The sequence below is a fragment of the Carlito syrichta genome, unplaced genomic scaffold, assembly GCF_000164805.1.
Source record: "Carlito syrichta isolate Samal-C Ts95f unplaced genomic scaffold, Tarsius_syrichta-2.0.1 Scaffold301698, whole genome shotgun sequence".
Lineage (NCBI taxonomy): Eukaryota > Metazoa > Chordata > Mammalia > Primates > Tarsiidae > Carlito > Carlito syrichta.
The window spans coordinates 72775-100243 of NW_007245794.1; the positions used below are offsets into that span (position 1 = coordinate 72775).

Here is a 27469-nt window from a genome sequence, read left to right on the forward strand (position 1 = left end):
TAAATAACTAAAGCTCAAAAAATTAGAGTAAACTAGCCAAGGGGACTAAGACTAGAGCTAAAGTTCCTAGCTTGGTATTTTTTCAAGACACAAAACAGAGTAACAAAAGAAGTCAACATAGTTTTTATATGTGTCTATAAATTACTTTAGAAGTACAAAGATAAAATATTGCATTATGAAAATTTTAACATGGTCTAATAAAATTTTAATACATGGGCCAACACATAGTAACACTAAGCTTTATGTTCATTTGAAATGAATAAAAGGATACATTTCAGCAAAGTAAGGCAAACAAGATAGATGCTAACTATGACAGCGCAAAAATTTTCAAAAGTTCATGCATTAGATTTACCTTTACAAGTTTGTAGTCAAGAATAATTAAATTGTATTTTAAGTAAACTCTACTGTTTCCAAAAATTATTTTGATCTTGAGTGAAGAATGGTGAACACAATCTTAATATACTGTTTTTGACTTTAAAAGTTTTAGAATTACAGAAAATTTCAAAAATAATATAGAATTTATGTATACCCTTCTGCCAGCTTCCCTTAATGTTAACAGTACAATAATTGTTAAACAATTATCAAAACAAGAAAATTAACATTCCAATAGTGTTTTAATTGTACACATGTAATTAATAGAAGGAACTAGTGCTACTCCAGTACTTAGGTATATTTTTTTACCAGTAATTATAGCACAAAAAATCAAAAACTTACTGTTTTAACAGAATTATAAACAGCACTAATTCATAAATTTTACCTGTTTTTTTCTTGCCATTATGCGTCTTAATTTGAACCATAACATACATAATTTTTAAAGGAACTTAGGAAGTTCTCAGCTAATGGCAGTATTCAAGCTGATTGTAAAGGATATGTTTATATTATTCCAGATTCTCCTGGTCTAGCTCAGCATGCATAATATCCTATTCTAGTGAGATGGCTTCTTTCCAGAGGTGGGCAACTGAGTGTTTTTTGCCCTTATTAAAACTTCTAAAATGCTATACTTTGTAGGGATATTTTTAGTTGTTCATCTGTGGATTGGTGGATATTTTTTGTTGTTCATCTGTGGATTGGTGAATCAGGTCGACTAGATAATGATATTGAGTATAACATGAGAATTATGTCTTTCTTATTAATGACAAATGCAACTACTACAAATATATGAGTAAAATTTATAAATGACAAAGGAAAGCTTGGAATTACTTGATATTTTGTGGTTTAAGAACAATACTTGAGTATGATCTTATGCATGAAAATGTGTAAGGTGGTATTTCTCTGGTTTTAATATAATTGTTTTCAAGATGAAGATGTTCCAGATTTGAGTCATCATCCTCTTCAGCATTGCAAATTTGCTCTGGAAGAATATTCCTGAGGAGAAATAGACATGCAAGTCACACATGGTCCAAGTAATAATCTGCTTTCATTTAGGAGTTAAGTTTTACATTTGTTTAATAAATTATTTTGTTCTTAAAATAAAGTTGGATCTATATACCTTATACATCAGAATAAATTCCAACTATATCAAATATCTAAATGTGAAATAGGAAGCCATAGACGCACTATAATGGACCGTGGTCACATCCTGTGGCTTGGGGAAATTTTCCTATTTGTGATTTGAAAAACCAGAAGCGCTAAAAAGAAAAGATTTATACATTGACAATAGCTTTATTTATTTATTTGTTTGTTTGTTTTGAGTTGGAGTCTCACTCTGTCGCCCAGGCTGGAGTGCAGTGGCACGTTTCCGGCCACCGCAGTCACAACCCTTCTGGGCTTCGGCGATCCTTTCGCCTCAGCCTTCCAAATGGCCAAAACTACAGGAGCGTGCTACCATGCCTGGCTAATTTTTTGTTTATCGTAGAGACAAGGTCTCACCAAGTTCCCCGGGTGGGTCTTGAACCCATGGGCAATCCACTCGCCTCGGCCTCCCAGAGTACTGGGATTATAGGCTGAGCCACCCAGCCCAGCGACAATAGCTTTAAAAAAAAAAAAAAAAAAAAAATTCGAGCCAGGCTCGGTGGCTCAGCCTGTAATCCCACACCTTTGGGATGCTGAGGTGAGTGGATTGCCTGAGCCCGCGGGTTCGAGACCCGCCTGGGCAGCGAGACCTCATCTGTACAATAAATCCAAAAAAAAAAAAATCAGCCGGGCGTGGTAGCGCATGCCTGTAATTCCAGCTACTTGGAAAGCTGAGGTGGAAGGATCGCCAGAGCCCAGCCGGTCAAGGCTGCGGTGGCCGGGAGCAGCCACTGCACTCCAGTCTGGGTGACAGAGTGAGACTCCAACTCAAAAATAAATAAATAAATAAAAAATAAAAAAATAAGAGGGCCAATTAAACAGAATAAGTAATCATCTTCAGTTTCTATACATATAAGTTCAAAACATATAAAACAAAATTTGACAGAACTAGAAGGAGAAATAAGCGAATACACAATTATAGTTGGAGATTTTTAATCACACTTCTCTCTGTAACTGATACAAAAAGGAAATAAAAAATCAATAAGGCTATAAGAATTTGAACATGATTGACCAATTTGACATAACTAACATACATAAAACACATCTCCCAACAACGGCAGGATACATATTTTTTTCAAATGCACATGAAGTATTTACCAAAATAACTCATATTCCGTGCATTAAAGAAAACCTCAACAAAGTTCAGAGTATTGAAATTGTACAAATTATGTCCTCTAAGCACAATGGCATTAACCCAAAAACCAATAACAGAAAAATAACCAGAAAATCCTTGGATGTTTAAAACATAAGCAACATATTTCTAAAAAATTCATGAGTCAAAGAATAAATCACAATAAAATTTGGGAAATATTTAGAACTAATGATGATGAATATGAAATGTACAATACAGCTAAAGTAGTACTTAGAGAGAGAAATGTATAACTTTAAGTGTGTATATTAGAAACAAAGAAAGTTTGCAAATTGGTAATCTAAGCTTCAAACTCAAGAAACATGGCCAGGTGCAGTGGCTCACGCCTGTAATCCCAGCACTTTAGGAGGTGGGGGTGAGAGGATTCCCTGAGTTCAGGGATTTGAGACCAGCCTGAACGACATGATAAGACCTTGTCTGTACAATAAATCCAAAAATCAGCTGAGCATAGCGGTGCATACCTGTAGTCACATCTACTTCGAAGGCTGAGGCAGAAGGATCACCTGAGCTCAGCAGGTCGACGCTGTGGTGGTCATGAGCGTGCCACTGTACTCCAGCCTGGGTGACAGAGTGAGACTCCAACTCAAAAAAAAAAAAAAAAAAAAATTCAAAGTTAGACAAATGACAAACAAGGAAAAAATATTTGTAATTTATATCACAGATAAAAGGCTAACAAAGAAAGACCTTCCAAAAATCTAGGAAGAAAATGTAAAAGAACAAAAAAAGATAAAAATAACTGGGTAACCAGTTCACATAAGAATAAATGAAAATGATGTGTAAACATGAAAAGATGTTCAAATTCATTCATAAGAAAAATGCAAATTGAAACTTTACTGGCATATTACTTTTCATTTAATCAGATTTGCCTTAAAAAGAGTCCAAAAGCTCATCCACATATTCTGATGATGAATCTGGGAGGATCAAAAGTGACTGAAGGAAATGCAAAATGGTGCATCCCCTGTGGAGAAGAATTTGGCAATAGCCAGAAAAGTCATACATGCATTTTACTCTTTTCACCCAGCAGTCCCACTTCTAGGAATCTATCCCAAAGTTAAACCGGGAAAGTACAAAATTACATTTATACAGTTATTCATTGTGGCATATTTCTAGTAATTAAATATCTATCAGTAAGGAACTGATTAAATAAAATATGGTACATCCACATAAGATTCAGTTGTGAAAAGGAATGAGGAAATTCTCTATATACAGATATGGAATGATTTACTGATAATTTTACAAAGCAATGAGTAGGAAAAAAGGCGCACACCCACAATGCATGTATATTGTATGGTTTGGTTGACTCCTCCAGATCTCCTGTTGAAATCTGATCCCCATGTGGGAGGTGGTACTCAATGGGAGGTATTTAGATCATGGGGTGGCTCGCTCATGAATAGATTAATCTCCTCCCTGGGGTGAGTTCGTTCTTGCTCTGTTAGTTTATGGGAGGGCTGAATGCTTAAAAGAACCTAGCACCTCCCCCTCTCTCTTTTGCCTCCTCTCTTGCCATGTGATCTTTGCACACATAGGCTCCCCTCTTCTTCTACCATGAGTGGAAAGCAGCTTGAGTCCCTCACCAGATGCCGATGCCATGTCATGCTTCTTGGATAGCCTGCAGAAACATGAGCCAAATAAACCTCTTTTACCAGCCTCACGTCTTTCTTTATAGCCTCGCAAATGGGCTAAGATATATGGAGAGACAGAGAATGCTCCTTTTGTGTAATAATCTGTATAATAATTATGGGTAGGAATGGGGAAAATGTATATATATGTACATATGCTTATATTTGCAAAAATATTGGAAGAATAAACTAAAACTTAAAAAGTTTAACCAATGGAAAGTATCATATAGGGTATAAGGGGTAATCATAGAAACACGACTTCTTAATATACCTTGTTACACAGTTTTGACTTTGGAATCGTACAAATGATTAACATAGTCAAAAATATTATTAACTCAAATAGAAAAATGCAACTCCTAAAACCAAAAACAGACTAAATATCTTATCTGAATATTAAGTTGATGACATCTTTTTACAGAGAAAACCACTGTATTTCAGCTTTCTATCCTTGGTGGAACATATTCTAAAGACAAATAAATGTACCCCAAAAATCATAAACTTAATTCAAAGCTTTGCTATTAGTAGTAATAATGATATTGTCACTTTCAAACTATTGTTTACGTATTGTAAGATCATGAAACTAAGCGAGGTGTGGTGACTGATGCCTGTAATCCCAGCACTTTGGGAGGCCAAGGCGAGAGGATTGCCTGAGCCCATGGGTTGGAGACCAGCCTGGGCAACTTGGTGAGACATCGTCTCTACAATAAATCAAAAACTTAGCTGGGCATGGTGGCACATGCCTGTAGTTCCAGCTGCCTGGAAGGCTGAGGAGGAAGGATTGCCTGAGCCCAGCAGGTCAAGACTGTGGTGGCCGTGAGCATGCCACTGCACTCCAGCCTGGGCGACAGAGTGAGACTGCAACTCAAAAAACAAAACAAAACAAAATACGGAATTTCCTGGCAGTCCTTAAAAGACATTGAAACAATAGCAACACAATTAAAAGGAGCACTTTTGCTGCCTTCTTGGGGCTTCTAAATACTGTTCCCCACGGAAAGGAACTGGAGTCTTTGGAGGATAGTCTGCAATAGGGGACGCAGAGTCTGAGCCTGAGGCCTATGTGTCCAAAGGCAAGTGAGCAGGTATAGGAAAGGGTGACTGCTGGCCAAAGGAAGGACAGTGTAAGGATATGACTGCAATCGATTTAAACATGCTGCTTATATGAAAGCATCCATGTGTATTCTCCAAAACCAGAGAGAACCCCAAGACCGAAGGCAGGCTCCGACTGGCGGTGAGCTTCTGTCTTGCCTGTCCGAGTTACGAGGCAGCCCTTGTTGACCAGCAAAGACACTTCCAGCTAATGAGCGTGGGAGGAGCGGCAAGAATGAGGAAATCATCATCTTGTCGCCACTAATGCGATATCGGGCTCGAACGGCAGCCGCCTGTGAGTAAAGCCTTGCTTCGCTGGTGGAGGGTGCGTTTGTCATGAGGAACGCCAGGTTGCAGCCACCCAACCCCACTGATAAGTTCTGTAATCGCTAAAAGTGGGACAAACTTCATATGCTCTCTGATGCAGCATGACACGGAGCATGTAGCACGACCTGGGTTTTCGCCAAAAAACTTTGAAACCAAATCTTACAAAGTCTCCCCAAGCCCCCATCTCTGTCCCCAACGCTTTTAACAATTCCAGCTTTTCCGGGGTTTTTTTAAGTGTTGATTTTTATCTGGGATTTTAGAACAGGGCAGAGACCAAGAGGTATAAGCCTCAGGTACAGAGCGACAAGGCTCTTGTCTCCTTATCGCCAGTGGAAGGACCACACTGACAAGCTAGTCCAGGTTAACCCTCCAGACCGCCAGGCTGTCTGAGCAGAGGCGACGACTTAGTAGGTAGGCCAGACACACACAGAAGCGTGTGTTCCCGGACGTGGGAAAAGCTGGGCCGCGATACTCGTTTTCGGAAATCCGCCTTCGGCCTGGCACGGTGGCACAGTGGCTTGTGCCTGCAATCCCAGCACTTTGGGAGGCAGAGTCTAGAGGGTTACTTGATTTCACGGGGTTGAGACCAGCCTGGGCAGCTTGGCGAGGCCTCGTCTCCACAAGAGACCAAAAACTTAGCTGGGCATGGTGGTACGTGCCTGCGGTTCCGGCTACTCGGAAGGCTGAGGCAGAAGGATCGTCTGAGCCCAGCAGGGCGAGGCTGCGGTGGCCGGGAGCATGCTATTATACTCTAGCCGGGACACCAGAGTGAGACTCCAATCAAAAACAACAACAGCAACAGAAAAAAGCACAAAAATTTGCCTTCAGAAACATCTAGGTGGAAGCAATTTTCATTTTAATGTATATTTAGCTTTTGTGCTCTACAGATTCGTTTTTTCAATATATGGAGGTAGGAATAATAGCATAATCTTTTCATTGCTTTGAAACTTATTGAATCTGTCTCAAAAGCACTAAGTATGATTAATACTCTGGGTTTTTTTTTTTACTATGGAAATTTACAAACATTGCAGAAGTAGAAAAAAATTATACTGCATCCTCGTGTACCTATCACCCAGCTTCAATAATTAATAACGTTTGCCAGTCCTGTTTAATCCAACCTCTTAGCACCTTTTTGTCCTTAAAGTAAATCCCGAAGATCATATCATAGTTGTTTAATCATATGCTTTGTCAACTACAATTTAAGTTGCTACTTGAATGAAGCCTAAACTTACCGTATCTTGTTGTTGTTCAACCTCAGAAAATGTAGTGCTTTCATTTCTTGTATCCCAGGTGGTATAGATTTTAAGTCATTGTGATCCAGAAATAATTCTCTCAAAGAATGATATGCCCCATAGAATGAGACACGGTCCACACCATCATCAGCGAGCTTGTTAAATGACAGGTACAAGTATTCCAGGCCTGGCTCCATGTGGCCAAACACATAGCCAGGTATCCGTTCAATCTGGTTTCCGATGAGCCCGAGGTGCAACAAGGACTTGGGTAGATAGGAGGGGACGTGATAGAACTTGTTGTAGGAAAGGTCGATGGCATCCAGATTTCTGCAGCAAAGAAGAAAGTAAACAGCAGGCGGCAACAGGATAGTGACCATCAGCTCTACTTTTTTTTTTTTTGAGTTGGAGTGTTACTCTGTCCCCCAGGCTGGAGTGCAGTGGCACACTCATGGCCACCACAGCCTCAACTGCTGGGTTCAGGTGATCCTTCTACCTCAATCTTTCAAATAACTGGAACTACAGGCACGCGCCACCACATCTGGCTAATTTTTTGATTTATTGTAGAGATGAGGTCTCACCAAGTTGCCTAGGCTGGTCTTGAACCTGTGGGCCCAGGCAACCCTCTCACCTTGGCTTCGCAAAGTGCTGGGATTATAGGCGTGAGCCACCGTGCCTGACCCAGCTCTACATTTTGACAAGGCCAGTCTTGATGCTGGTCCATTTTCCTATAAGCACCCAGTTTGTGGTGATGATTCTTAAAATGAGTTTTTTTAGGTGTAGCCAGCCTGAGTGTGTTGCTTACTAGTGCACCATACTGCCTCCTAGCTATGTGAGTCCAATAGAAGGGGGCACTAGAGACCAGGAGGGAAAAATTCATATCCCTGGGTAGTAATAGAGAGGCCCCAAGACCAAAATATCTGTAAGGTTGATCTGTTGAATTCCATCCCAAACGAAATCCAGGAGTTCCAGCCTTCATCTGAATGCCTGTCCCTGAAGTTCTCTGATTTCAGCAAAGAAGTTTGGTGTTTTGCTTGTTTCGGTCCCAGTCCCCACATTTTCATTCCACATTTGGCCAATGACCTGGCACACCTGGGACTTGGGGGTACGCCTGAGGGAACTAAAAAATCTTAATCAGCCAGAAGATCTGGGAAACGTGGTGAGCTTACTGACTTGTTTCAGGAGCTTCGTCTGAGTCTCCTGAGGCTTCTGGCCCATTCCCTCTTTTTGCCTGATGAAGACTCTCCTCCGTCCACAGGAGAATTTGTCCCACATGCTGCTGAACCCAATTGGCCTCTCCATCTGCTTCTGAGTGACACGTGTCCCAGGCTGTGCTACTCATGCATGTAGGTTCAGGACATACAACCCAGGGTCCAGGTCATCTGCTGAACTTGCTGCCAAGGCTTGCCTCTGACTCCCTCTCCCTCCACTGAAGACTGGCCAGAGGCTGCTGATTCCTATTCAAGAAGATAAAGTCTACTCTCTTGCCTCTGCTCTCAGGCCAAGCTTACGTCTGTTTTGTAAAACTTGAGATGAAGAAGTAGTCTGGAGGAAAGACAGTGCGGCATAGGAGGACAGGCCTGGGGACTGGAACCTTATGCTTCCATCTAATGAGGAGGAGGAGTATGGCAGATTTCTTCCTCACACCGCGGGGGGGCATCACATTTAAACCTCCTAGCAACTTGTGAAGTAGAAAGAGCTAGGGTGTTATCTGACAGTTACGGTCAGACTTCAGGAGCTCAGTTTTTACTAACTCAGCACTTGGTTCGTGGTAGGGTGTCCACGAGGCAGTATGGTGGGCAATGGTAGTAATCCTAACACCAGTCATGTAATTGCAGTTTTGGAAACGGCATGGAGTTTGAGGACTGGACAACTGTCGAGTTCGCTGAGAAAGGGTTTCGTCTCTGAGCCCTTGGGTGTCATCACCTCCCTCAGCTGTCCTGTTCCTGTTTTCATACTCAGTTTAATAACGGCAAAAGGAAGAAATAGCCCAATAAAGTTAAGTTGAAGCACATACTTACTCTTGATTTATCCAGGCTAGAGGAGCAATCCTGTCTTCTTCAATTTTATTATGGCGTAGTACAATGACATTGATCTTTCTTGTATGATTGAAACAAATTTCATTTATTTCTTCAATTTGATTATTTTCTAGATATAATTCCTGTAAGTAAGAGACAAGACTATTTTTCTTTTGTGTTTGCTGATAAATACATTCAATTTCTTAGAGACTAAATGGTAACGTAGACTAGTACTATCTAGAGTCTTTACTGCTCTTTCAAGTGAGTTCATACTTTTAAGTCATCAAATTTTAAAACAAATTAGTAAAATAAAATGTACTATCTGTCATGGTTATAGGGTTAAATTTTATTAATTTTTTTTTTGCTATTGTGTTACAAGTGACTACAATAATTGTAGAACACTTTCTATTTTACAAAACTTATTCACATAAATTATCTCATTTGGGCTTCAAAACTCAGGAAAGCAGGTAGAAATTCTGTCCCTACTTATCAGTGGAGGACTTCAGGCCTGGAGAGACAGGGAAGGCTTGCCCAAGGTAGCACAGCTGATGCTGAGACAGGCTCCTCCTGGGGCATGCAGTCTGTAAATTTTTTAGGCTCAAGTTTTTATACTTGCTTGTGTTATAATTAAAGTTAATTAAGAGCCTTAATTTAGGACCAAGGCAAAGTTTGCTAGAACTATTAGTAAGCTATTAACAGCTACCTGCCTTCAAGTTAGAACCACCTCATGAACTTTTTGAAGCGTAAATTCCAACCTAAATGTGCCCCAGTAAGAGACTAGTTAAATAAATTCTGGCACACCTGTCCATACACTGAAAACTGCAGCTGTAGGAAAGAATGATGTGAGATAGCCTTGAAGATGTGTGATTAAGTGAGGCAGGCATGCAACAATTGCTGTAAAAGGATTTATAGCGTGTGCCGTGGACTTAGGTGCCAATTCAAACCAGTGGGAACGAGTCCCTTTGGAAAGAGAATCTGTGATGGGAAATTCAGGCATGGAGTAGGGCACATTGCTCTTTTACGTTATCCAAATTGTATATGTATGTGCTTTATCATGTGCGTGCTTTACCTGCCTAAATTTTTGATTTTTAAACAAATTATAAGTTTCTGGCCCTGCCCTCTAAAGAATATGACTTCGCATGTCTGGAATAGGTCTAGGAGTCTGTATTTTTTAAGAACCCAGGTGATTCTGATGTAAAACTAGGTACTGATAAATTGCAGTGTTATTCAGCTCTGTCTCCTAAACTGGAAATAGGAAGAAGAGGAAGGATAATCAACATGGCAGCAGCATAAGATCACAATAGATGCCTCGCTTTTCTGGCTCACTGGGGCCATGGCCAAGGGAAGCGCCATCCTGCCTTCTGGTTGGATGATCATGTAGTTAGGAGAAGCATCGTTCAGATACGAAAACCTGGGTTACAGCTGGGACTGCCAGTACTGATAGACCCTCTAGACCTTAGTGTTCTTCGTGCAGGAAATGAGGGGCACTGACACTCATTAGCCAAAGACCCCCAGGCACATACCCTGCAGTAAGGAGACCACACACCTACCTGGGGGACAGTGTACCATCTTCAGAAGAGAATGAAACAAGGTTGAGCGTGGAGTTAGTCACAGGACAGTTTTGGTAGGAAGTGGTAAAAATGTGTAAGGTACAGAGTGGCTGAAATAGTCTGAGACCTTCTTTATACAACACCTATGTCCATGCAGAGTTACCATTAGGTCATAGTATCTGTGATTTTACCTGGAATGTGTGAATGTGATGTGAACACGCTGGTGTTAACACAGTTTGAGTGTAGTCTGTGATGAGCTTTTGTTCTGGTTTGGGACAGTTTAAGCTGTCCTGTGGGTTTTCATAGTATTTTATGGAAGCTGTGGTTTCATTTAAATACTCAGATCCTCTCCCCTGTTCATCCCAAGATCTGTCAGCAGTAACATTTTTCACTTTTTCAGGGCTCTCTACTAGTAATTATAATTTTGATTCATGATTTTATATTATTTGTAGAAAAACATGCTCAGATTATAGAAAGTTCGGTATACGGCATCGAAACTAGAGTTTACATCACAATAGTCTTTTAATATATATTGTTGTTTTATTGTAATATACTGTATTTAAGATATAATGCATTTAAAACATTGGAAGAAAAATATTGTTACCTCAATAGAAGCAGGAAGACCCTGTGGTATAATTCTAAATTTATTTTTCCCCAGACGCAAATAGGATAGGCTCTTCAAAGCTTTGAAAGCTAAAGGATTGACATTGGCTTCGCTAAGATTGTTTCCTTCTAGTTCTAAGGTGACCAGTTGATTTAAGCCTATAAAAAGTAAAATTACCAGACTGTTAGGAAAATTGAAAAACCATGTAATTTGTACCGGCTTTCAAAATGTCGTGATGAATGTCCAGTTTATTTGGAGGGCAGATGTAGTGTCTTTGTATCTTCCTAGTCTTTTCCCAAGTGCTTTGTACATCCCAGATGCTCAATTCAACCAGCACTAAATGCATGGCCCAGTGAAGAGGCAGGCCTATAAAGAAATCATTGAAATACTACATGGTAAAAATATGTATAAGGAACAGAAGCGAGAGAGAGGACAAGAGTCAGGGGAATTTCCACTGGTTTGAATTGGCTCTGGTGGCCAAGCAGGGATTTGGAATACAGGTGGGCAAGCAGTAGAAATATGTGGAAAATCGTTGGAAGCGTTGCAGCGACATACATGTATGAAGTGGCAGCACGATAGATGATAGGTTGGGTGGGAGTTGAATTTCAGTGAGCGATTTCTTTTTCCAGGACATAGAAAGGAACACTCTCTTCCTGGCAAACCCTCAATCTCTGAACAAGGGAGTCAGAAATAAAGCAGAGCAGTGAATTCCCATCATAGTTATTCACTTAACTGGCACAGAGTGTAGCCAAATGGAAGCTTTGAAAGAAAAATGATTGAAAATTCTCCACGCATTCAGATTGAACTACCAAGAAAGGCCTTTGTACAAACAAGTTTTTTCTACTTTGCTTCTACTGGCCTCAAGAGTGGTATGATCCAGGTCAAATGGAAGCTCAGTACTGGAAAACGGACAGTTTAGAAATGACAATACCCAGAGGCATCTGAGTCAGAGGTTCAGGGTGTGGCCAAGATTCCCAGATTAGGGAATGTTTTTCTATTCAACCCCCTTCATGGGCATTGCACTGAAAGCCGAACGGGACTCAGTCCTACTCTTAGGCAACAGCAAAGTCAGTTGCATTAGGAATTGGGATAATAAATGCTGAAAGATTCAAAGAAGAAAAAGCCATGGAGATTTGAGTGGGATGAAAGTGCTAGGCTCCTGCCAATAGGAAGCTTTAGATAGAAATGGGAGAAACTTCCAGGTTGAAAAAGCAGGTGAAGGACCTATGTGAGTGTGCTCCGGGGGCAAAGAGACTGGCCCAGGGCGGCTGTGCACCGTGGAGTGAAGATTGATGCTTGGGGAGCAGTGCCCCAGGAGGGCCTGTGTGCCCTGGACTGCAAGGTCTGGCTTTCATTCTCTAGGCAGCGAGAAGGTGATGACAGGCAAGAGCCACGTTTCACAAAGATTAATCTGGTGGTAGTGTTTAGGGTCAATGGAAGTAGCAAGGGCAGCCTGTAAACTCTGTTAAGTTGTTATATTTCCTCATATTTTCTTTAATTTCCAAAACTAAACGTACTGCGCGTCCAGCATATTTCTTCAGTACATAGGTCGGGTTTTGAAATGTAGTGGAAGTTTTCCATTGAGAAATAGATAATACAAGTGGACTAATGGTCATGACATGACCTCCAGAGAGAGAAACACAGGGCAAATACAGGACACTGTATTTCTTTGCAGTTATTCTCCGGTGTGTGTAGGAGACAGGAGGTAACAGGAAATAGGATGAATCTAGAGAAAGCTTCTTGTAGGTCAGACTCGAAGATGTTGAGAGAAATATTCATAAGCAGAAAATAGGAAGTCCTCCATAGCAGGCAGGGCCCATGCAGGCTGTGGACTTGGCAGATGACTTGGCAGACAGCAAGACGTGGTTGTCACTAGAGTGGCCACAGTACTGCTGCCTGGGTTGTTTCAGTCGTTCGTGATGACAAGAACGCCTTGAGGCATGTCCAGTTTTCTCTTGTCAGCCCTCCCTCTCCCCGCGTTTATAAGGTCATCCCTCTCTGCTTAGCCCATCTGGAGTGGACTCTGCACCTCTCCAGAGAAGCGTCTGCCCTTGGGCTGCTCGTCACCTGTTCTTCGTTCGTCTTCGCCTGTCTGCCGCTCCCGCAGCATCTAGAATTCCCATGTCTTTGCACCTTTGTGCTGCTTTCTCCCCTGGGAAGACCCTCCTTTCATTCGTTAGAAACGTAGTCTAAACGATTATGAGCAAGGAGCGGCCCTGGGAGAGAAGTCAGAAGAGCAGTGGGCCACTAATAGTCCGGCTGGGGGCTGCCACACAGGAGGGCAGCCTCATGGCTCTGACCTCTGCCAGCCTGGCCACCAACAGCGTCAGGGCTCCCAGGAGCCGCCTCAGCCAGCGGGGAGCCCTCTCCTGAGGGGCCAGCAGCCCAGTAGCACCCAGAGCCCAGCCCACCCAGGGAGCGCAGGGTGGCATTCCGGGCCAGAGGACAGAAAGTCTCTTCTCTGGCCACACGCGCGGGTCAAGGCTCCTTGGTGCTCAGACGGGAACAGGCGGCAGGCCGCTAGTTCGTCCTGGACAGCACATCAGCACCCTGGGAACATAGAAGCATTTGTGCTGAGGGACAAGAGTGTGCTGAGAAGCATTCCAGGGGTGTATGAGAGCGCCTGCAAAATCAGGAACTTGTGTTTGACAATGCATCACTTCGATAACAGCTTGAATTGTGGCTGACTTACAGTTCATCTATAGCCGGTTGGTACACTTGTGCTAAATTAAGTGTTCCCTTTGGTCTTCAGCAGTCAGAAATGGAATTTCCTAATGTCTTTTCCATATGGCAAACCCCATCAAAATTTGTGTTCATTAATATTTTTTTCTGCGTGTCCTGAAATCCATCTGGAAAGTGAGTATTCCCATAACTCTGTAATCCTCAGCCTTGGCAATTCTCATTACTATTTTTCTGTTCTCATCACCAGAAGTGTTTGTTCCTATGAAATTGGGGGGAGCTAAAGGAAATACTTGGGTTGTTTTGTTCCTTTAAAGACTTGATTTATCAACATTTTTACATAATAGATATGTTTCAAATCAAGTAAACAAAGTGTGGAGCACTATACCTCAAGAACTGTGCTAGACCGTTAAGAAGAAAAAGACAAAAATTAGGCGGTCTTTGCCTTAAGCAAACAGTCTAATCAAAGGCAATTAGAATTCGTGAAAAGTAAAATGCGATAAAACCTCTCCTAAACAGTCACAACATGACAACTTTAGCCATCTAGTGCAGACCAGAAACCAGCATAAGAGGACCCAATTTTAGCATAAGAGGACCCAATCAAATGCACAGAACACAGGGCACCCCACTAAAGTCAGTCTGTCAGAAATTCAGGTCATAGTGGCAGCTGCACATCCACATACTGTGAGGTGTGGATGTAGCAGGACTTCAGTGACACACAAGTACCAGATGTTCCAGCCCAAGCCCTCTCAGGAACAAAGCTGCCAAAAACCAAAGTTACTACCTTGAAGTTCGCGTGCTTTCATTGCAGGATAGTGTCTCAGCCTCATAACCTCAGTGCCCATTTATTTATACTTTTTACATAATTTTCATGTGCTCGGCTTTGGTTTTAGGTTCCAGCATATGACAAGTTAATGTAGCAAAATGTGACCGGGCACGGTGGTTTGTGCCTGTAATCCCAGCACTTTGGGAGGTTGAGGTAGGAGGATTGCTTGAGCCCAGGAGTAGAGACCAGCCTGGGTAACATAGCAAGACCTATCTCTACAAAAAAATCAAAACATTAGCCAGGCGTGGTGATGCTCATCTTTAGTCTTAGCTATTCGAAAGGCGGAGGCGGGAGGATCACCTGAACCCAGGAGCTTGAGGCTGCGGTGAGCTGTGGTTGTGCCACTGTACTCCTCCAACCTGGGCGATAGCACAAGAACCTGACTCGAGGAAATAAAAAGCAAAATGTATATGTGGAGGCAGCAAAAGCTGTGGATGGGTGTATTGACCATCAGAGTGATAAAGGCGATCCAATCAACAAACCATGGTACTGATTATTCATCACTAAGAACCAACAATAATGTCAATAGAGAACGCCAAAACACATGGCAGTGTGGGGAATATTTAGTATAACTTTTCAGGTATTATGGATTTATAGTCGAGTTACTGTATTGTGAATGATGAGAACCTGAAAGCATTGAGAAAAAGTTTTAATTTATGGTTAGGGTAGTTTTCTAAGACAACAGGCAGTTTAAAATTCACTTTAAGTTTCACCAGTCAATAGTTAAAATCAGTATGCTCAACTTAAATGGTAAAGTGACTTATAATTTTTTTTACTAGTATTCATTTGGCAATACTGTAAATAAAATGTCTACAAGACTATAGAAGAAACATATCATTAATGAAATAAATATTAAATACCTGATAAACTTTCTTCATCAATTGCCTGAAGGTTGTTCTCATTGATTTTAAGTTCTTCTAATGTAGATGGTAATTCTGAAGGAATCTGTACCAAATTATTTCCATCCATATTCAGTCGTGTTAACTTCTTCAGAAGCTTCCAAAGCAAATGTCACAATCACTGTTTTATTTGGTCGCAGCTGTGCAGTCACATATTTCACATAATGGTTATATTTCATGTAATAGTCTCACAAACCTATACTTCCTCAGGCTTAGACATAATGTCCAGGCCACACGGCATTCCCCATAGGTAGATATCGATCTTGTGGTAACAGTGGTTCTCGGGCATTTTCAGCGACTACATTTGATGATTTTGTAGCCATTCACCTATACTTATATTACAGCTTGAGAGAGTGAAAGAAAGCTGTTATAACCACTGGATCGGTCGTATTTTACTATTAAGTTTTCATCTTCACAGAAGTAGAAATTTCATGAAATCATGCAGTAATTTGAATATGTCATAGATGCTAACAATTAAGACAGCAATTTTAATCCTTTTAACATACTTGCAGCTTCAGTTTTTTAATCTATACTAATCTCTACACTAGAAAGAGGGACATAAAATAACACTGATTACTATGGAAAATTTTCGAAACGAAGTGTTGCAAATATCTATTCCCACATGGCACCCAAGCAGTTGACTGGAAAAGTGTGTTTTCACTTTTGTAGTTGCATGGTTGTCGGGAAAACCTAACCTTCACCACCACAAGTGAGGAGCTGAGGTTGGTCAGGTTTTAGTGAAGTCACATAGAATGATTCACTTCTCCAGTGATCATATTCAAATTTCAACAGTTTTGAATAGGACAGAGAATTCCAAAGAGAGAAAAGGAAGTGATCTCCTACACTGTTTTTCTCTTGATTCATATATAGAAAATGAATTCCCTAATAGCCATTTTCTATTAGAAGGAAGGATAGCATGAAGCAAACCCTTTGAGTCTGTGACACAAATGTGGAACCCTCTTATTTGCCAGCCTATTCTCCAGATGCCAACCGGAACTGAGAATATAAGTAGCCAGTGATTAGTCTGAAGAGTAGACCAAAGACCCAAAAGCCTGTCTAAGGGAATAACTGTTTGAGCTAGTGGGATGTAGTGTGTTTTATTTTTGGATTTAAGACACACACATTTATAAGTTTTTGTTTGCACATGTAAACCCCTCCTCTCTTACTTCTTTGTTTCTCTGAAATTCCTTGAATCCTCTCTTCTTTTCTCCTTAAAAAATGTTTAGTTAAATCTGTATTCAAGGGTTTATTCTATGCTGTTTTCTATTATTTTTCTTTCCCTCCTCTCCCTAACCTATCCCTAATTTGTATCTGAGCTTATTTGTTTTTCCAGAACTTCCTTCTGTCAAAGTGTCCTCCACCAGATCTTACCCATTGCACAAAAATAAGGAAGCGGTGTTTTGCTGGTCTGAAATCTGTTAATAGAGGTTCCATATAAGCTCCACTTTATTTCCAAAAAATTCCTCATGTACTAAAAGACCAGATTTCAACATGTTTTCAGTTTCTTGGGGAGAAACTATTCCATAAATTCAAAACATTAGTTTTGTCACTGATGCTACTATTGGTAGCTTTAGAATGAGGCTAAAATATGTAAGACAACAAACTATATTTAAAAGAAAACTTGAATGCAGTTTAGGGACATGCATTTCTTAGAAGAAAACTACCAGTTAAAAACATTTTCCTTTTCCACCTGCAGCCATTGCCAGTGCAAGTCATAGTGAAGCTGTCCAAATGGAGTGTTAAGTACAAATCAGAGCCTCTATTTACCTTTAATGCTTTTGTACCTATGCCTGAAGAGGTGATATTATTTTTGCTCAGATCAAGCCTTTCCAAATTCGGTAATCCATTAAATGCTTCATCCGGGATGGAGGTGATGGAGTTGCCTAGGACACACAGTGGTTATGTTTTAGTTGCATGTACACACGTGGACAGGTGTGTGAGTGTGCACAGGTATCAAGAGAGAGCTTTATCAGGAGGAGAAAGCAATATTCAGAACAAGGGCAGAGCACATATAAACAAATGCATGTTCAGAAAAACATGGGACTAGACAGTTTAACATAGTTGTACTGTAAAAGCCACATGGTGACCTTCTTGTAAAACCAATCTGCAAACTGGAACCAATCTACATGACCTTCAACTGTTGAGTATGGCCCATCTATACAATGGAACACGACTTGGCAATGAAGTGGAATGAACTACCGATAAACAAAAACAAAATGGATGGCTCTCAACAGCATTAGTAGCCCAACTGATAAAGCTGCATACTGTAATTCTATCTATATGACATTCTGAAAAGACAAAACTTAAGGGACAGAAAACGGGTAAGTTTTCTGTGGTAGAAAGGCTTGGTGGAGAGAGAGACACCATTGGTGGAGGGAATTTGGGGGAGTGGTGGAAATGTTCTATATCTTGCTTATGGTGCTGGCTGTTACATGACTATGCATTTGTCAAAACTCATAGAATTATACAGTAAAAATAAGTTTGAGTATATATAAATTATACCTCATTAAAGCTGACTTTAAAAAGCAGTCCATGGGAAATGAGCATTTGATTTGGAGGAGTTTGTTTTATACCTAAGTATGCTATACAGTAAAAATCTGTCTCTTCTGCAAAGTTTATTTTTATGTTTGAAGATTGTGAAGTTAGTCTGTTCAGCGTCCTTTTTTTTTTCTCTTGAGTTTCCCTCTGTCATCCAGGTTGGAGTGCAGTGGCACGCTTATAGCCACAGCATCCTTGACCTGCTGGGCTCAAGCGATCCTTCCGCCACAGCCTTCCACATAGCTGGAACTGCAGGCATGTGCCACTGTACCCACCTGATTTTTTTATTTATTGTAGAGATGAGGTCTCACCAAGTTGCCCAGGCTGACCTCGAACCCCTGGGCTCTGGCAATCCTCTTTCCTCTGCCTCCCAAATTGCCAGGATTACAGGCGTGAGCCGCCATGCCTGGCCAAAGTCCATCTTTATTATGAAATTAATATACAATGTTCACAGACCAATGAGAGTCATTTACTTTTAAAATCACAAAATAAAGTAGAAGTCAGCATGTCTTACCAATGAGCTCCAGGCTTGTTATCTCTGGCGCGGTCAGTGGTGGTATCTGGGTGAGGATGGTGTCAATGCAGCTGATGGTCCTGTAGGACAGAGAGCATCCATTTGGCAGGTGGGGCCTGCCTCTGGGATGAGCAGGAACTGGGACTCGAGAGGGTGTTCGGAACACATCTCCTCTTACATGGTCCTCTTCCTCCTCCTCCTCCCCGTCTTCCTCCTCCTCTTCCTCCTCCTCCTCTTCCCTCCTTTCTTGGTGTTGCTGCTGATGTGCCAGCCTGCCTTCTTCTCCAGGCCTCTGCTTTCTCTCTCCTTCTCTGCTTTCTGCCTTGTTATGATGCTTCCCCTGATCTGTAGGTCGAGGGCGCTCCTTCTTTTGCTTTTTGTCTTCTTTAATTTCTTCTTCATCCTCCTCAGATTGAGGTGCTTCTTCTCTTAGTGTCTGGTCCATTTCCACCTGGGGAGGTGGCAGTTGCTTATGAAGCAAATTGGTAGTTTCTCTTTGTTCTGAAGAATCACCAGAAAATTCAGTTCTATCACTTAATGCTATGTCACTGAGTAGAGAATAGGAGACTAATGACCACACAAGGAGGAGGTAGCAGGGGCACATTGATGATATTAATAAAGGAAAAATCGTAATGAAAATGAGGTTAGCGAATATTATTCCCTCCAAGTATTTGAGTGCAACTTAAAGATGATATGCACCTTAAAATCTTTGCTTTAAAAGTTTTAATGGTTACTTCATTTCTATTTTATAAGGTGTTACAGAACTATAGGCATTATTACTAATTTTTATATTAAATTACTTAATACTTATTTTGCTAAGATATCATGCTATCTGATGACTAAAGAGGGAATAATATTACCATGTGATGCAAAATGGTAAGCAGTTCTTTTGTAAGACTATGATATAATCAGATGTGATACCTTTATAATAGATACTGTTCTGTTAATTGGGACTGTCGATAATGTAATAACGTATAGACTGTCATCAGACATAAAAGTGAAACAGATATATATTTTGCTTGATTGTGGCAGTGAAACTGACTTGTTTATAGATTTGTTATTATTTTTGTCCAATTTTCTTTCAGTTCTATGAGCCAAATAGCATCCTTTGAAATTCATAATTATAGGGAGAAAGTTCTCCTTTTCTTTCCCAGACTCTCTACTTAAATCCTTTTTATTGTCTGAGACGTACACGTGACATTCTGGATTTCAACTTAGACTTTGCTTTAACTTAGACATATGTACAGGAATGCTGTGTATCCTTCCATGACGATGGGGATAGAATAGGTAATAGCAAAAAGTTCATCTACATTTAGATGTAACAGTTGTGGCTTTGGCAGAAAGTGGGAAAGACATGATAAAGGCTATATTCAGATTCACCCTTTGAGTAAAGAGTTCTAGGAAGAAGTGAGTTCTGTCAAAGTTTGTAAATTTTCTTAATCATCTCCCTACTCTCATTGAATCGTATGTGCAACCTACTCCCATAAAGAACTCAGAATATATAATTGTTTGAAGAAATTACTTGAGATATCAATTCAGTATATATTATAAAGTCTAAGTATTTTCACATCTCTAGCAAAGCATGCAGAAGAACAGGAAAAAAATTAGTGAAAGGAAACTAAAGCCTATCTTATTGAAACATTTAAAATCTTTTCCTTATATCCAAGTTTATCCTTCCAAAATAACTACAACACTTCAAGAATACCTAAGTCCTTTGAAAAATGTCTGAGAATGCCTCAGTCTTACCTTATAAACCTTGCACCTCACCCTAAGGAGTTCACTTCATTAAGCTTTTTTTTTTTCCTGAGTCGTGGCACGCTCACGGCCACCCCAGCGTCAACCTGCTGGACTCCGGTGATCCTTCCACCTCAGCCTTCCAAGTAGCCGGAACTACAGGTGTGCGCTACTACACCTGGCTAATTTTTTGATTTATTGTAGAGACAAGGTCTCACTATGTTGCCCGGGCTGGTCTTGAACCCGCAGGCTCAGGCAATTCTCTCGCCTTGGCCTCCCAAAGTCCTGTGATTAAAGGCTTGAGCCACCATGCCTGGCCAGCATTTTTATTTTCTTACATTTTTAAAAACATAATACTTTAGTGAAATAATTGGTAGTATAAAGCAAAATATAATTCCTAAATATTCTAAAGTTTTTCTTGGAAGGAGACTCATAGACATCTACCCTATGATTATCTGTTTGCATGACAGCAATCTACCCTGGTTATAGATGAGAGAAAATGTCCCTAACCTTTCTCATCAAATTATATAACAAGTATTTATTTGTTTATTTTCAGAAGGTATTGGTTAGGCTTTTCTTGGAGGACACTGGGCCTTCCTCCCAGGAGTCCTCCACTCAGTCAGGTGTGAGCCTCATTGGAGCAGGGATCCATGAGCCCCCAACAAAACCCACAGACATCACACACAAAGCCGTGCTCCAGGCCATGCCTTTGTATTTCCAGGGGATTATTCAAGTAGTGATGTGGGCTCCTGTGCCACCTCTGAATGGCTGGAAATAACTAGGAGGGCTGGGACTTTGTTCTCTCCAGATGCAAATCACTCCTTCTTTGTTCACCCCGACTTCAAGATGATAACTGTGCCCCCATGTTGAGTTGGATTAAGTGTGATGATGCATATACACACCAAAGCCGAGCCTTAACTCATAATAAGAATTCAGGATCTACTAGTTGTAGAAATTATCTTACTATATTTCAAAAGCTGAGAGTCAAACACGGAATGTAACTGGTCTAAATTTACTCAGTCTGATAGAGCTAGAACTGTAAAGCCGCTGTTTATTATTTGTCTCCTACCATACATTTTCCCATAGTTTAAATACCCAGAAGACTAGCTTATCATCCATTTTTTAAAACTTAAATTGGTTTAAAAATTAGACAAAATAAAAACAAATGAAAGTTAAAGTCTAAATCACACATGATATTTTGCTTAAGCTATATCTTTATACCAGTATCAGAGCAGACTGGGCAGCATTCTCCTTCAGGTGTAATAACTTTGGGACATGTCTGGGGGTGGCACATGGTTTCATCACAGAGTACTCTTCCCTCTGAGCAGAGGCATGTCGTGCAGGGCTCAGGAGACCATACAGCTTTGTTGTACATAGTCATGCCCTTGACCAAGCAACGTCCCTTCTTTCCTAGAAGAAAGCAAAAATACACAGTGAAATTTCTTTCTTTCTTTTTTTTTTTTTTTTGACAGTTTACAAAATAAGTTTTATTCTTAAAATGTCAATGTCATGTAAATGAAATGAAGGCTAAGGAACTGTTACAGATTAAAGGTGCCTCAAAACACCTAACAACTAAAGACAGTGCATGATTTTGAAAACAGTGCTATTAAGGATGTCAGGTGAAATATGAGCTTACATTACTGTATTAATGTTGTTTTCTGCTTTTGACGACTGTGTTGGAGCAATAAAAGAGAATGTCCTTGCTCTCAGGAAATGCACACTTAAGAACTTGGAGGCAAAGGGGCATGATGTCTATAATTTACAATGAAATTTCTTGTGTGCTTACAAGAAGCTTTGAATGGAAGTGAACACAATGTGAAGTCAAATTGATATGACAACATAAGAATAGAATTCTGTGTGCATTTATGCACAGCATAAAATAATCTTACAGACATTGCCCTCTGAAATGCTATTCACTGGTATTCCTCTCGGCCCCCTCACTTATCCTCTGAGAGTGACCTCTGCACAGTAATGTGACTGCTTTTACCTCCATTCTGTATCTATTAGGATAAGCTAAGTTATACAACAGCAGCAAACAACTCCCAAATGTTAGTTATATTTTTCATTTACACCACATGTCTAATATAGAACACAGGGACTCAGCTCATGGTAATCACTCAGGCTTCTTCTACAAGCAGGCTATCCTGATCACTGAAGCTGTTAGTGCTAAAAGAGTCTAGCTATATTGGTCAAAAAAAATTGGATGGCTACATATAACTTCAGAAGGGGCCAGGGAGTGCAGTTCCATCACATGCTCAGAGAGCTGAAACAGCGCTGATGACAAGTTTCATAGCCCACCTTGATGTGCAGATGCGGAAAGGAGAAACAAGACAGCATGCTCTGTGACACTTCTCAATGAGACATGCAGCTGTCTCTTTCATGAGTTACTATGTTATTGAAATATTATCCACATACTGTAGTATTCACCCTTTTAAAATACACAATGCAGTGGTTTTATTATATTCATTTCTCTACATACAGAATTGTAGATATGTGGATAAGTATATCAGCTAAAGCGTTCATGGGGAAGCTTTTCTTCCAACCCTAATGTCATTCCAGATAACTTTCTTCCCTCTGACCCACTGTTCCCAAATTCCGCCCCCAAAAGAACCTCTCACATTGGTCCCTTCCTTTCTGCCACCCTAACTCAGCCCAATTCAAGCTCTACCCATCTCTCATTTGGATACTTGCAGTAGACTAATTCCAACCACCTCCTCTGAAAAAAAAAAAATACACATAGGAGTTTTTTCCTAATTGTAAAAGCACTATATCCTATCAAAATTTCAGTGTTGTTTTTTTTTTTTCCTGCAGAAATGGAAAGGTTGTTCCTAAATTCATATGAAATTACAAATAGCCAAAACAATCATAAGAAAAAAGAACAAAGTTGGAGGTCTCACACTTCCAGATTTCAAAAGGCTTCCTCTAAAGCTTTTTTAATCAGCTTATGCCAGTGTGATACTGGTGTAAGCCTAGACATAGAAACCAATGGAAAATCATACATACATCTATGGCCAACTGATTTTTAAGAAGGTTGCCAAGACCATTCAATGGGAGAAATAATAGTCTTTTCAAAAAATGGTGCTGGAACAACTGGATATCCATATGTGAAAGAATGAAGTTGAATTCCTACCTTATACCAAATATAAAAATTAACTCAAGATGACTCAATGATCTAAACATAAGAGCTAGGTCTTAAAAGCTCTTAAAAAAAAGACATACGAGCAAATCTTTATGAGCTCATATTTGACAATGGATTCTTTTGCTTCTTAAGTTCAAGAAGCAAAAGAAGACAAGACCCCATCTCTACAATAAATCAAAAAATCAGCCGGACGTGGTAGTGCATGCCTGTAATTCCGGCTACTTAGAAGACTGAAGTGGAAGGATCGCCGGAGCCCAGCAGGTCGTGACTGCAGTGGCCAGGAGCAGCCACTGCACTCCAGTCTGGGTGACAGAGTGAGATTCCAACTCAAAAGAAAAAAAAAAAGAAGCAAAAGAAAAAGATAAATTGGACCTCATCAAAATTTAAAATTTGGCACATCAAAGGACATCGTCAAGACAGTGAAAAGTACCTGCATAATGAACATTTGTATACCTGATCCTGAATTGTACCCCACATCTACAAAATTAAAAAAAAAAACAGTGAAAAGACAATGTACACCATGGGAGAAAGTAATTACAAATTCTATATCTAAGAATCTGATATCCAGAATATACATACAAATCTCATACAATTCAACAACAAAGACAACCTTATTTTTAAACTGGGCAAAAGTCTTGGATAGACATTTCTCCAAAGAAGATGTACAAATGGACTACAAGCACATAAAAAGATACTTAAGTGTCATTCATCATTAGGGAAATGCAAATCAAAAGCACACTGAGATACCACTTTACACCCACAAAAATGCTATAATAAAAGTAATTAAATAATGCTAGTGAGAATGTAAAGAAACCGGAATCCTTGTTCATAGCTGATGAATATATAAAATAGTGAAGCTGCTTTGGAAAACATTTGGCAGTTCATCAATAAATTAAATATAGAATGACTATATGCCCTAACTGTTTCACTCGTAGGTGTATACCAAAAAGAAATGAAAATAGGCGTTGAAATAAAACTTGTACTGAATGTTCACAGCTGTGCTATTCACAGTAGGCAGAAACAACCCAAATGTCCATCAAGCAGTTATGTGGATAAACAAATGTGCTATATTCATACAATTAAATATTATTCGGCTGTGAAAAGGAATGAAGTTCTGATACAGTCTAAACATGGAAGAACCTTGAAAACATGCTAAGTGAAGAAGCCAGATGCACAAGGCCACGTATTATGTGATTCCATTCATATTAAATTTCTGGAATAGACAAGTTCAGAGAGACTGAGAGAACAGATTCGTGGTTGTCAGGGTCTGGGGATAGGGAAGAATGAGGAGTTTATGTACACAGTTTCCTACTGGTGTGATGCAGATTTTCAAAAACTGGATAGAGATGATGGTTGCACAGTATTGTGAATGTATTAAATGCCACTGAGTTGTATACCTTAAAATAGTTAAAATGGTAAGTTTTGTGATATGTGTGCTAATACAGTAAAAAAAGAATGTTAAGACCATTGGAAAACATTTTTTTTAACAATTCAGAAATGTTTAGTATACACCTTATACACTTTTGTATACATACCACCTTTTAGAATGTTTAAAAAATTTTTAAAGCAGGTTTGAAATTACATTATGAATACTTACTTTTGGCCTTTTTACTTTTCATTATTATAACTTAGATATTTTTCCTCTTAACTACGGAAATTGACCTCATCGTTCTTTAGCAGTTATGGTTACACTATTATTACAATAGTTTTTATTTGGTTTCTCTGCCTCTTTTCCCATTCATGTTGTAAAACTTGCCTAACTTGCCTTTTTTCATGATAATTGTATGTTATTTCTGTTGACTTCATGGAAATAAGAATGTAGAAACACTTAGCTTTTTAAGACAATGTATGAAGTATCAGCCACAGAAAATTATATAGTGATATTTTCTTTTGTCTTTTGAAAGTTTTATTTAATGGTAACATACCTATAATACAGTTATTTTTTTCTTCCAAATGTGGAAACATATGGATTGTTAAATACTAGTTTTTAAAAGTGCCTAGTTGAAATCTTTGGCACAATTTTCTATTTTTCAACTTTTAAAAAGTAAACAGGTTATTCTATATAAAATAAATAGATATAATTATATTATAATATATATTATATATTAATACATATGTTGTATATTATATAATATGTAATTATTGGCTTCATTTGTGGTTGAAAGTTTTTGACTGAGAATATTTATAGGCATGTGTTAAGAAAATCATCTGAATAATTTATTTCTATATTCTTCTAGAGGATCTAGCATTGTAAATGAAAAAGCGGTTTACAAATGCATATGTATATTATCTCTGTCCTGATTACTACTACTTAATATACATGCATACAAAATATGCTGGTGCCAGGCACAGGGGCAGGGGCTCATGCCTGTAATTCCAGCACTTTGGGAGGCTGAGGTGAGAGGATTGCCTGAGCTCACGGATTCAAGACCAGCCTGGGCAGCTTGGCGAGACCTCATCTCTACAATAAATCAAAAAATTAGCTGGGTGTGGTGGCATATGCCTGTAGTTCCAGCTACTTGGAAGGCTGAGGTGGAAAGATCGCCTGAGCCCAGCAGGTCAAGGCTGAGGTGGCCGTGAGCATGCCACTGCACTCCAGCCTGGAAGACAGAGTGAGACTTCAGCTAAAAAAAAAAAAACCAAAAAAACAAACTGGAAAGAAATATACCAAAATAGATGATTTTGTAAGTATAGTGATATAAGTAACTTTTTTCGATAATTTTATATTATAAGTATGTTCCTTAAATGATTTTTAAAATTAATTTTAAAATATATCTTTGTAGATTAAACCAAAAGGTAATGCAATAACTTGCAGTTTTCTTTGGAAAATTATCTTCATAGAGGTATTCTCCCTCCCTGGTTCTCTTTCCCCACCTCCCTACCCTTCCTTCTTCTCTCCCATACTGTTCTTACCTGGCAACACGTTGTAGCTTGATTCTACTCCAAGAAAACTTGAAAAGGGTTCAAACTTTTCCTCCACACTATAATCAGAGTTAACAATGGGAAATCTTGCTACTGTTGTTGCTTGTGGTATTCCAAGCTGTCTGTTTGATCTGTGCTTGGGTGAGCTTGAACTTTTTCTCAGTCTTCTGTGATACATTTTCTTTCTTTGCTTCCTAGGGGTTTCTTCATTTTGTCCAAAGTCAGTTTGAAAAATGATAAGCAGGACAAAAAACAACAAAACAGCAAACTTCATGTTTGATTTTTTTTTTTTTTTACCAATTTCTAGAATGAAACAAAATTTTAAAGTTAGTGGTGACTAAAATACCTCTGAAAATTGGCTTATAATTGTTTGTATGCCTCAGTAGGCAAGTCTTTGAGAAATAGCATGTATATGAAATATGCGAGAGTATTATTGCCAGATCATAATTTGGAATTCTTCTGTCAGATTCAATTAACTTTTCATATCTTTATCTCTATTCCGGGAATGAGCAAACTTTTTCTGTAAAGGAACAGATAGCAAATATAGGCTTTATAGGCTGTATACTCTCTATTATAACTATTAAGCTCTGCCACTGTATCACAAAAGCAGACATAGACAAATGAGTGTGACTGTGTTCCACTGAAACTCTCATTACCAAAAAAAAAAGGCAGCAGATCAGTTTTGTTCCCCAGGCTGTAGGTAGCTAGCCCCTTTCTGGTCCCCACTGTTCTCTAGGTTTTCAAAAATTACTTGGGAGAGTTCTTTCCGCCTGTCTGCTAAGGTATTTTGTGACTAATGTCATCTACAATCTTTCCCGGCCCTTCTGTCTTATTCTTTTACTCATTAGCTTTATAATTGCCTGGAGGGAGGATATGATGATTGTACCATATAAAAATAACAGTAGACTGGCATCAATTATAAGGAGGTAAGAGGCGGGAAGAGTAACTTTTTTTTTTTTTTTTGGAGTTGGAGTCTCACTCTGTCGCCCAGACTGGAGTGCAGTGGTTGCTCCTGGCCACTTACTGCAGCCTCAACCTGCTGGGCTCCGGCGATCCTTCCGCCTCAGCCTTCCGAGTAGCCGGAATTACAGGCATGTGCTACCACGCCTGGCTGATTTTTTTA

The 27469-nt window shown here is 39.7% G+C and overlaps 1 protein-coding gene across 2 annotated transcripts; it reads right to left on the bottom strand.

Annotated features, from left to right (window-relative positions):
- Positions 1-1053: 1053 nt before the first annotated feature.
- On the bottom strand, positions 1054-26635 carry ECM2 (extracellular matrix protein 2). Of its 2 annotated transcripts, none has more exons than XM_008055143.2 (9): positions 26338-26635; positions 21507-21695; positions 18552-19052; positions 17267-17382; positions 15461-15596; positions 11096-11253; positions 8945-9084; positions 6927-7253; positions 1054-1365 (listed from the first exon to the last, which is right to left on the bottom strand). In XM_008055143.2, exons 1-9 carry the CDS (start codon positions 26618-26620, stop codon positions 1197-1199), a joined length of 2019 nt encoding a protein of 672 aa, XP_008053334.1. In that variant the 5' UTR covers positions 26621-26635; the 3' UTR covers positions 1054-1196. The 2 variants fall into 2 exon arrangements, with proteins under 2 accessions (XP_008053334.1, XP_008053333.1); XM_008055142.2 differs by having other exon boundaries at positions 18552-19118; positions 26338-26633.
- Positions 26636-27469: the final 834 nt, after the last annotated feature.

Excerpts from the sequence above, each read along its gene's own strand:
- ECM2 (XM_008055142.2), bottom strand. The coding sequence starts at position 26,620 with ATGAAGTTTGCTGTTTTGTTGTTTTTTGTCCTGCTTATCATTTTTCAA. Across the intron at positions 15,597-17,266 it reads TAGGTACAAAAGCATTAAAG|CTTCTGAAGAAGTTAACACG; the intron begins GTAAATAGAGGC and ends TTGCTTTGGAAG. Across the intron at positions 9,085-11,095 it reads GTCTTCCTGCTTCTATTGAG|GAATTATATCTAGAAAATAA; the intron begins GTAACAATATTT and ends TCTTACTTACAG.